At 40.4% G+C, this 11,460-nt stretch overlaps 2 protein-coding genes across 2 annotated transcripts; one reads left to right on the plus strand and one right to left on the minus strand.

Annotated features, from left to right (window-relative positions):
- Positions 1–1,008: 1,008 nt before the first annotated feature.
- On the plus strand, positions 1,009–3,546 carry LOC116251641 (arabinosyltransferase RRA2-like). The gene is made up of 3 exons (XM_031626022.2): positions 1,009–1,213; positions 1,334–1,694; positions 2,234–3,546. The coding sequence occupies exons 2-3, from the start codon at positions 1,527–1,529 to the stop codon at positions 3,350–3,352; spliced, it is 1,287 nt and encodes a 428-aa protein (XP_031481882.1). The 5' UTR covers positions 1,009–1,213; positions 1,334–1,526; the 3' UTR covers positions 3,353–3,546.
- A 209-nt stretch (positions 3,547–3,755) lies between these two features.
- LOC116250426 (DNA-(apurinic or apyrimidinic site) endonuclease, chloroplastic) lies at positions 3,756–11,217 on the minus strand. Its single transcript, XM_050076805.1, has 12 exons — positions 10,823–11,217; positions 10,503–10,743; positions 10,326–10,405; positions 10,112–10,203; positions 9,729–9,956; positions 9,226–9,548; positions 8,478–8,642; positions 7,408–7,545; positions 7,236–7,283; positions 5,468–5,548; positions 4,640–4,799; positions 3,756–4,092 (listed from the first exon to the last, which is right to left on the minus strand). The coding sequence occupies exons 1-12, from the start codon at positions 11,215–11,217 to the stop codon at positions 3,971–3,973; spliced, it is 2,073 nt and encodes a 690-aa protein (XP_049932762.1). The 3' UTR covers positions 3,756–3,970.
- Between the last annotated feature and the right edge of the window lie 243 nt (positions 11,218–11,460).

Here is an 11,460-nt window from a genome sequence, read left to right on the forward strand (position 1 = left end):
GTTATTTTACTTTTTATTATTTTAATTTTTACCTTACTAAAAACTTATCTTTTTTTTTTTTGTGAACCAAAGGTAATTTTGTCATAACCGCACAAAATTTGCATAGCACATATAATCAGTTTTAACATGGATGAATATCTCACAAGCCAAAAACTATCCAAACAAAATAAAAAGATCAGCATTTTGGCGACAAGCTACCCGGCAAAGACCTAAGTCCTTTAGTTTCATGGTTTGAACCATGGATTTTATTATGGATCTTTTATCACACCACGAAAAAAGATGTCTCATTATATCCACAACAGATCCATGAATTGCAGGATAGAAGTAATGAGCTGCAAGGAGGAGGGAGAAGATGAAGCGCCACGACATGCCTACACCCCTTTGGACACGCCCACAGCCAGGATCCGCTTGGTGGAGTATGGTCCTTTTAGCTTTAACTCTTTAATTTGTGCAAATTTGTTTTGTTAAAACCAGTCATTTGAGTCGAGTCGAGTACTTGAAACTCGAATCCAACTCGTTTATCGATTCGAGTATATTTGTAAACTCGAACTCGGTTCATGAGTCAAGCAGGAGCCGAGTTTTTTCGAACGAGTTTGAGTAGACGAACCCGAATTGACTTGGCTCTTACGATCAACTCAATCAATGATTTAAAAAGCGTCAAGTCTAAATGCATTCAAGCGTCATTTATATCTTTAGAAAGTGAAATGCAATAACTTGAGAGCCTTTACAATCACTTTAACAAACATAATTCAACAGTCAACAAAAATGCACATTTATTCTTGGAGCTCGTTGTAATAGGGAAAGAAAAACTTCATACTTGAGTACTGCCACATGCAAATAAGAAGTTATCAAAAAACATTGGTCTTTAACTCATATTTTTCATTAGAAAACATTTGATACTGAGAATAATCTCTCTTTTTCATCCACATAAATGTAATTTTTTTTTCCATCATGATCGTATGTTTCTTGGTTATAGTGAAGGAACCTTTGCATTGGCTTTGTGGACTTGAAAATGCGTGACAAGAACATCACTTGTGGAGAGAAAAGATCCATGGCTGGTCGAGCGGGACATTCTAGTGAGTGAAGGGCTCTTGTCGGAGATGACGACGGTTGAGCGAGACGTCCCGGTCAGTGAAGGGCTCCTGTGGGAGATGACAATGGACGTTGAATAAATTGAAGGGAAGAGGCCGTTACCCACTCAGCAGTTTCACTGGTAACTGATCTCTCTCTCTCTCTCATGTGGATTCTGTAACCATTGATTAAACAATTTCATGAGAGACGACTCTGCGTTTGATGCTAATCCTTCTATGTCTCCCTCTCTCTCTCTTTTTAGGGTTTTCTGACTATGCCAAGGCCACAGGCGCACTAAACTGCTTGCTTCAAAAAGCATCTTCAACTGGTCTCTTTCTTTTGCCTTTTTCGTCTTCTTTTTTTTGTCCAGGGAGAAAAAGCAGGAAAGAGAAACGGTGCTTAAATTGAATTCCGCTGGTTTTGCCATCGGAGATCGGGAAAAACCTTCTGAAACGATGTCGGGGCGGCGGGACGTGCCCTTGATGAGAGGCAACGGCCAGTCGATCCGGGGGTCGAGAATCGCCATAGCCATCGGGATCGGCATCCTCCTTGGCTCCGTGTTTGCATTCCTTTACCCCGAGGGCTTGTTCCTTCGTTTTCCGCGCTCGGAAGAACGCTTCCAGGTAAACCGCTTGTCTTTCACGCCTTGGAGAGAAAATTTTACTGCCTTTCTTTTCCTGTTTGGAGAATCAGACAGAATAGAGATTCCAAACGTTTTTGTCTTTGGAACGGTCCGTGGATTCGGTGACGTGATAAAGCGTCTCCCTCTCTCGATTAGTCATTTGTCCGATGAATATCTCGGTGCGTGAAGCACGCCGAGTTGTTTCCGGTGTATCCTGACCTTTCTGTCATTCTGTGCAAAACGTGGTATCGGACTTCTTTCGTCCATTGTTCATGATCTATTCCACCTTTCTCCAATGAAACAAGATTCGTTGTACTTCAAATCCGTATATTTCATTTCCTTCTTGCCTGTCTGTGGAAAATTTTCAGGGTAAGTTGCACCAATTTCCTGCTCTCTCGGCACCTAGGATCGGCAAAAGAATTGTACCCTGTTTATTTCCAGAAAGATAGTTTGAGATATATAAATTTTGAGCTTGAAATGCACCGAGGAAAGCAGGGAGATGATAACCAAAATGACCTATTTCTGCGATTTTATTATTAGGTGAATTCAACTAATTGTGGATCTTCCGAGCGATTCAAGACATTGAGGTCCGAGCTGAGTTCGTTGCTGAAGAAGAATGAGGAATTGAAGAAGCAGATTAGAGAGCTAACCTTGAAGAAACAATTGGCAGAAAGATCAAAGGAGCATGCTGAGAAACAATTCCTTATGCTGGGGAAACAACATAAAGCTGGGCCCTTTGGTACTGTTAGGAGTCTGAGGACCAACCCAGGCGTCATTCCTGATCCGACCATCAACCCTAGACTGCAAAAGATTCTTGAAAAGGTGGCCGTCAATAAGGAGCTCATAGTTGCCGTGGCAAACACCAATGTTCAGGATATGCTGGAGGTCTGGTTCAACAGCATCAAGCATGTGGGTATACCCAATTATCTAGTTGTAGCATTGGACGATGACACAGAGACCTTCTGCAAAACAAAGGGTGTTCCGGTCTACAGAAGAAATCCGGATGAAGGTGTGGATTCTGTTGCTAAGAATGGTGACAATCATGCTATTTCTGGATTGAAATTCAGAATTCTGAGGGAGTTCTTGCAGATGGGATACAACGTTCTTCTCTCGGATGTTGACATTGTCTACTTGCAGAACCCCTTCGAGCATCTGTATAGAGATTGCGATGTGGAGTCCATGACTGATGGTCATGACAACGGGACAGCCTATGGATACAATCATGTCTTTGATGAGCCTGCAATGGGTTGGGCCCGCTATGCTCACACGATGCGCATATGGGTTTATAATTCTGGCTTCTTTTACATTAGGCCCACCTTTCCATCTATTGAGCTTTTGGATCGTGTTGCAGCGAGACTTGCGAAGGATCGTAAGTTGTGGGATCAAGCGGTTTTCAATGAGGAGCTCTTCTTTCCTTCTCACCCTGGATATGATGGTCTCCATGCCTCAAAGAGAACTATGGATTTCTATGAATTTTTGAATAGCAAAGTCTTGTTCAAGAGTGTCAGAAAAGACCCCAATTTGTCCAAGATAAAGCCAGTGATTGTTCACATAAATTATCATCCTGATAAGCTTTCTAGGATGAAGGCAGTTGTGGAATATTACGTGAATGGGAAGGAAGATGCTCTGAAAAACTTTCCTGACGGTTCTGATTGGTGAAAACTTCACAACGTATAACTGTTGGTCTAACTGGAGGCCTTGGCTTGACACGAATACTGTTGGGGAAGATGACACATTTACTAGATTTACCTTTTCAAGGTTAAATATGTACTTTTAGTGTTGTTCCATGATTTAGTTTAATTACAAAGTTACATTTTTTTGAGATATCTAATGGCTAAATATATCGTTGCCCATCTTACCGCCAAGGTGATGCATTTCCTTTTTGCTAAGATTCTTCGTGACACTCTTTAAGTTCGGGGTTTCACAGACCTTGCTCATGTAACTCATAAAGCCTAGTATTGCACCACCTAGGGTGCAGAAGGAAGGAACAGTCTAGATGGATGACATTCACATACCGTGCTGATTGTTCAGATGATTTAGATTAAATTAAACAGGGGAGATGTGAAAGAAGAACACATAAATCTTGTAGACAAAATTAACATAATACAAATGGCCAGTCCTTGCCACAGGCATATGCCCTACATATGAGGTTCCAGTCAGGAACTGTGAGGGAAATTCCATGAGGACACGTCAAACTAATACATACTCAAAAAATCATACTCAAAAAATCAAGGACGCTTGTAATTGGACGCCCACGCCCTTAAGCACGATGACCCGTTACAGCTTAAGAATAAGACCTATAGGGCAGTGGTCACTCCCAAGAACATCTGGCAGAATGTAAGAATCATGAACTTTATCAGCTATAGACTCCGATACGAGAAAATAGTCCAGTCGCCACCCTGCCACATGTAAGGCACGCAAAATGGTCAAGTAACAGACAAGCTGGATATGTGACAGAAAAATTACTCGTGCTCAAAGAAAGCAACAGAAGGAAGCTTCAATGAATTTAAAAGGGGAACAGAGCCATGACTTGTGCTAACAAAAACTATTCAGCTGATTGAGATTATCTTATTTGCAAGCCATGTTATGCTACTCAAAGTCTTCATTGTTGAGGTTTCCATAAAAACATGGATTTACTCTCTGTCAAGGTGAAGGCTATCAGTTCTTAATTCTTACACTGCTGCTTGTGTGCACCAATGTGTTATATATGAATCTGTTCCTTCCTGGTTAGCAGGTCATAAACCAACAGGAAACCAAGAAAACTTATAACGGATAAGAAGATTTTGCAGATGAAGTTGAACATGGAGGGAGAAAATGCACTGCAATAATGCGACAACAAAAAGAGATACTAGAAACGTAGTCTTCATGGTCAACCAGGGATTCTGCTATGTTCCAAACGGTGAAACTACCAACAAAAAATGGTAAGAGAATCTAGAACATGAAAACCTTTGTTGGTCCGGCGTCCTCCATGCCTATAACCCCAATATGTGTAGCCAACAACACCAGGGTGTTGCCTCCTGAAAGTGTCCACAAAACCATTTGACAGAAAATTCTTCTCAAATGATTGCCTTTCTTCATCTGTGAATCCGGCGCTTCTTCGATTTCCCTGATCAGATGATAGCCACAAAATTATATAAAGCTATCCAATGAACACAAAAAGGTAGAAACTTGAAACATAAGAAGACTATCCTTAAAAAAGTGTCAGGAGCTATGGCAATCAAATACATCAGTCACACCTTGATAGGGTTCCTTCTGCATAGAAGGATTAGTACATTCCAAAAGTTGACTTGAATATACCTTAACGAGAAGTTCATGCCTTCACGGTAAACAAGTGACACAACAAAAACCAGAGATGGTAAAAAACTATTAAGAATCTTTTGCCACCGTATGTACATTTTGCATTAGGAAAACATGGAGAGCAGAGCCTCGTGATCCACATGCAGCTAAAGCTACTAGGACATTTCAAATTTCAAACGTTCAGCCATGAAATAATTTTCAAAATCAGGAAACAGCAAATCATGCTTGATAGTACCTTGCACAATTCTATCGAGGAGTAAAGTTTAATAGCACATTTATATTATTCACTAACAAATGGGTTGCCCAATAGGAAAGAACTCAAACATCAGTGCCATGTCTACTCTTACCAACTTCTGAGACACCACCGGATCTTACCCTTCACATAGACCATGATAGACATTGGACATGCAAGCAAATGGATGTACTGTTCCAAATAAAGGGAAAAACTTTTGACGCTGTGCTATGTATGTTTCTTACAGCTGGGTTGTAGATGTCAATCTCTTCATGTGCACAGTTGAGATCACCAGTTAAGATAACCGGCTTTGACTTTTCCAACTCCTGCATAAGAAAATCAAAATGACCAACCAGGCAATTACATCAAACTGTTTTTCTAAAATATAACTAAGCATGATAACTGATTAAGCAAGGTTTCAATATAACAAAGATAGGTCAGACTAAAAAAATCAATTCGGCAAGCAGTAATTTATCTTTATTAATGGAAGCAGTCTCTAAATACTCAACAGCACCACCAGGTCCTCTCTCACCAGTCAAGATGTCAACCAGAAAAAGTAAAAAATTGTCAATTCTCTAGAACCAGCAGGCTTGCTCCATTCATGAGTTGCATATTGAAACACATGCTAGCTCTGATGAGACACTTATTTCCAGGAAACTGTTTCAATGCAGACCGCAAACTCTCACCACTTACTTAGAACATCAGCTGGCATATTATAGAGATACTGGGATGCAGCTTGAAATTCCAGGCTTCCAGCTGGGTACTACATGGTGGTATATAATGGATTTTCCAGCTCCACACATCTTATGAAGCAATTTCTTAAATTCATAAAATGGAACACTGCTGGTTTCAATCCACAAATCTCAAACAACCATCTGCTGCAGTTTCCTGAGATAAAATTCTCAAACTTGAGAATGCCATCCATCTGCCAACATGTTTCTGATACAATCACAAATTTATGTGCCTAACCAGATGTCCAGATTGAAGTAAGACTGGGAATTGAACCAAGTAGCATGTGGCTGGAACCAGTCCAGTTCGTACCATGCTCATTTTCCACGAGTCAACAAGCAGAATATGAGCCAATTATCACTAGGAATAGTGAATCGATTATGAAGTTATGAACACGTCCTATCCATTTAATCCTAGGTTTACTAGGCTTTTTAGCCAAATGAGCTATTAATGAGTTGCTCGACTTGAATATATGCAGACACACAGACACTCTTTTTCATTTATCAGGTCTGCTTTTGTCTTACTTCTGTTTTTTATTTATGTTGATTCATACAGAACCATGAGCAAAAGTCAATCTAGGATTTCGTTATTAAACTGTACTTATGACATTTTCATTATTAAATTACACTCATAACACAAAGCTCCATTTTGGTTGCAATCAAATTCAGTTTGTCATATAAATCAGACAGTTCATGAGACAAGTTTGAACAAACTATGTTTATCATCAAATGGCTAGGCCCGCCTTATGATGAGCATGACCCAAGTTTGAGCTCCCTAATCAACTAACAAAGTGAGGATGAACATGCCTTACTCAGTTTGTTTGGTTCATTTCTCGCCCCAGATGGAGGCCATTCAACAAGACTCACCCCGATCGTCAGATAAAGGCCTTGGAAACTTGTATACTATTAATATGCACAAGTACAATTATGGATAATTGATCTAGTGCCTTGTTTCACATGCCAGTCCTGATCAACTCATCATATTCATACGAGTGCCAAAACAATGATTGGTGACTAATTGTACCTAGTTTTCATGGTTAGTATATTCACCAATGCTATGCATAAAAGAATCGACTCAGCCAGCTTCATGCCTTCCATAAGCATTAACATTGAATCAAAAGAACGTACAAAGATGGGAATATGCCTTTTCTTGTAAAATACTAGTAATGGATATTCATAGATATTAATGACAGTTATTATTATGAAGCAAATCACTCTGGGAGAAGATCAGGCTTCACTTAAATATATAATAGCAAAATCAGCACAATTCAAACATAGGACTTACCTTCATGTAGTTGGCAAGTGATGCATCCCATTCGTTAACCCTGTACTCCTGACAACAAAAGCCACAGGTTTAAGACCATAAAAATACTTTTTTCAGACTTAACAAGTGTGAGAACATCATAGAAACAAGAGACTAGAGGGTTCTAAAAGGGAAGCAGGTGGAAAAATTTTACCAATCTCTTGAGGCCATCTCCAGAATTAGGTACATAACCACTAACCAAATAAAATGAATCAAACTCCACTGTGATAAGCCGCCCTTCACCGTCATGGTCTGGTATCCCAAGCCCATATTTGATTGAACTTGGTTTTATCTGTGGTAACATTAAAAGAAAGAGCAGCTTTAAGCAGAAAATATTGCAAGGTAATGCCATCAAAATTGAAGATTATGTCATATATTACACTACCACTATATTGAACAAAGATTCTATGGAAACTGGGGAAAAGAACATAAAATTTATTTTCAATATGCAACTTAACAATAATCTGTGTCTCAAAAAAAAAATAGCAACATATAAATGTTGTTGGTAGGTCAACAAGCCCTAATCTTCAGGATTCATAAAGCTACTAAAGAAAATAAGGATGATTGCATCAGATCTTCCACAAGATTTCTGCACACCTGGATGACTGGGTCAACTTAGGACTCAAAGATGAAAGAGGACCAGAGCCAGCCCAAATCAACAACCAACTAGCTCAATGGCATATAGGATCAGCTAATTGGTAATATTCAAGGTTTTCCTTACACCAAGGCTGAAGTAATCGAAAAAAAAAAACTTTCCTTTAATCAGAGTAAAGGTACCTGTGCTGTGTCCAGTTATGTCAACAAAATACGGCAATCCTTTTGGCCTATCAAATGATTAATTTTTATTTGAGCTACTCTATGGATGATAGTAAAAAATATAATGATACATATTGTTGAAAAGCAACAAGAAATTGGAAAAAGATAGATGCAAGTTCACAGTAAGTATGTAAGATGTCTGTCGTCTGCCACAAGTTGCAAATGGGTGGTTCAGATGATTTCTCATGAAAACGAATCATAGAAAACAACTCTTGCCTGTATGTGTGTGTGTGTGTGTGTGTGTATTAAAGAGTATCATGATATCATTTGAAAGTGGCAAAAATTGGAAAACAATATGATGCAGGTTCAATCTGCCAGACAGTTGTAATTGGGTTTTGCAGATGCTTTCTCATGGAAAGAAAAGTATAAAGGTAACAATAACACATGATTGGCAATAACAGCACAAACTTGGAGAGCATGCATGGATGCAGGAGTGCTGCAGATACTCCAGAGATAGCTTGATACCCGTGAAATCACTGCAGTGCCTGAATATCCAAGTTTAGAAACACTACATGTCCAGAAGCTGTTGTCATAACCTTCTATCAGGTACTTGATATCTTCTACATCTTTCTCCTGTTTGCCAAAAAAGAACAAATAATAAAGCCCAATGCAAGTAATTTTAACCTAATTTCTGCAGATTCTGTGTTGCAACTTCTCAATGCCTTGCAATACATGCAGATTGGAAACAACATATTTTAACTCCACGGCAAGCCTGTCCATCCTCATAAGATAACCACGTGTTCAGCTTAGTGTGAGATCATTACGCCTACAAGCAAGATTGAACAAGGTTGCCGAATCTGCTTGGCTTCCCTAAGACATGCTTAGGTTTGCATATGCACGTGAAGCAAGGTAATGCACTTCTTATCCCTTTCTCGAGGAAAACACTTCCCATTTAAATCAGAAAATTTGGGGCCAACTCAAGACAGTGACCTTTGGTATCAACATTGAAGGTCAAACATGGACCAAGCCACCCCTTGAGGAAAAAGAGAAAGGAAAAACCCAAGCTTTAACAGGGCAAGCCATACGTGTGAACCTTTGAGTTTATTACCAGTAATTGTAGCGTTGTTATTAGCACAGATCTACACGTTTTTGTTGGAAAAGCTGAACTTCTAAAAGCAGTGTCATGACTTTGTGGTAATCAACCATGCAGTTATACCTGCAATTTAGTCTCTTGCAAGCACAAAACATCGAAGTTCTCCTTCTGTGCAAGTTCAAGTGCTGAAAAGCTTTCCATCTTCAGTAAGGCTCTTAGTCCATTGACGTTCCATGACACTAGCTTCACAAATTTTGCGCCGGCAGAAGGTGGTGGAGGTCTCATTGTCCGCGGATTATATGGGATCCATCCAGGCTGTGGCTTCTTGTGGGCAAGGACAGTCCATGGCTCGTTATCACTGACAGCCAGCCCCACGTTCACTACAGCTGCGGTGTTTTTCTTCTGAACGATTGTTGTTGTCTTCCTCTTGGCACGAGCCGCTATTCCTTTCATCAGTTATATTAGAAATCAACAAAGGAGAACGATGACATGGAGATGGTGATAACAAACAAGAACAATTCCTTGAACTTATTACGAAGCAAACCGATCAGCAAATCCTGTAAGTGAATATGAAAACCAAATAACAATGGGAAGAATGAAGTCTTGATTTTATAAATGAAAAGTACCATCGGTCGTCGTTAATTTCTCTTCTTCCAGGGAAACAACCTTAGAAACACCTTCAATGGTGGCATTTCGAAGCAGCGTCCGTTTTCGGCTACGTTTCACTTCTACCGTTTCTACCTTCTCCAACAGACCTTCTTTTTCCTTGACTACCTTAACCGGTTTGTCAACTTTCCTCTTCCGAGCATCAGACTTCAAACATGTTCCTGGAGCAGAACTTGATTCTGCGTGAACTACAAGAAATTGGTCACCGGAACTCTTGTGTGCGTTAGCAATTCAGAACCACAAACAGATCGTCAACAGAACACAATGATAAGACAAATAAGTGGGTAAGATTGCTTTCGATAACTTTGTCGATAATCTGAAAAAGGCATCCAGCGTTTCCTACCAGGTGCACGATCCTCACCCTGGCTAGCCAGGAAAGACTTCAGGGCCACCACCAGCTCCTGCTTACGACCTCTGATGGGCAATTCTAATTTCCTGAAAACGAAAGCACAAGAAAATTTAAAAGAAATCATGCTTCTCGTTCCATCAACTAAAAGCCAGTGCTTCAACGAAATTTGCCATACGAACCATTATTTTCAGAGGAAGCACGAGTTTACCTCATTATCTCGCGGAGCTCCTGCACTGTTAGAGTCTCCAGGCTGTTGATTTTCTCTCCTAAACTCTCTATGACATTTTCCTGCATTTCCAACAGCTATTATCATGAATACTTTGGTGATTATCGACATTAGTTGTGTCCCCATGATTATAATAGATTGCCAAGCAGGAACAATGACCTTCATCGTTGTGGTCGGTCGATCATTGACCCTATTCGGTTCCTCCGTAATGGCCTCCATGCTGCCAGCAGTAGCTCCATCGCTCTCCTTATCAACCGATAATGGTCTAATCTTCTCCCTCGCGTTCCTCATACTAACGCACGAAACCGGAGATGACGACGATGATAACGAAGCCGACAAGCAAATTCTCTTTAATCCCTTAGGTCTCAATACTCCAAAATTGCTCCCAGGTACTGAAAAACTAAAGCAAGAAAAAACGTCATGGCACAGAAAGAAAGAGAGGGAGGGAGGGAGGGAGGGAGAGAGAGAGAGGTTACCACCTCATGCGATGAAATGGAACGCAATGCAATCGCGTTGCGCTCGCCAAGACGGAGACGCAAACCTTTCTCATCCGGCGGGGTTGAGAGACGTCGCCATCACCATCACCGCCACCACCTCTGCCCTTCCCGCGAATCGTCTTCGGCTGCGTATAATGAGTGACGAGGCCGCGGAAAGATGGGGAAATGGCGGGAGAAGGTGCGTGGAGCTCCGCTCCGAGTCGGAGCAGCAGGGTCAGGCCGGCGGTATTGCCCTGACTCGGGTGGTACCGGTACCTACGAGGAACCCATCGCGCGTCCCCGACCCCCAGAGCGATCCAGTCGCCTCTTTGCCCGCGTCCGTCTTCTGTCAGAACCAATTTAATGCCTACTTTAACGCGAAATATATTGTTAATCATTCTTCTGAATTAAATGTTTTATAATAATAATAAATTAACTCCTCTAACATTAAGATTATGATAGTAAAAGTTAAATAGTTCTCACCAGAACAGCTTCAAATAAAACATGCTTTACATTCAATTGGTGTTTAGAAACATAATAGGCATTCACATTTTTAATAAACTATTTTTGTAAAAAAGTTAAGAGTCCAATATCACATTTAAGGCCTTGGGTACATTAAGAAATTCTAAACTTAGGCTTTA

The sequence above is a fragment of the Nymphaea colorata genome, chromosome 3, assembly GCF_008831285.2.
Source record: "Nymphaea colorata isolate Beijing-Zhang1983 chromosome 3, ASM883128v2, whole genome shotgun sequence".
NCBI lineage: Eukaryota > Viridiplantae > Streptophyta > Magnoliopsida > Nymphaeales > Nymphaeaceae > Nymphaea > Nymphaea colorata.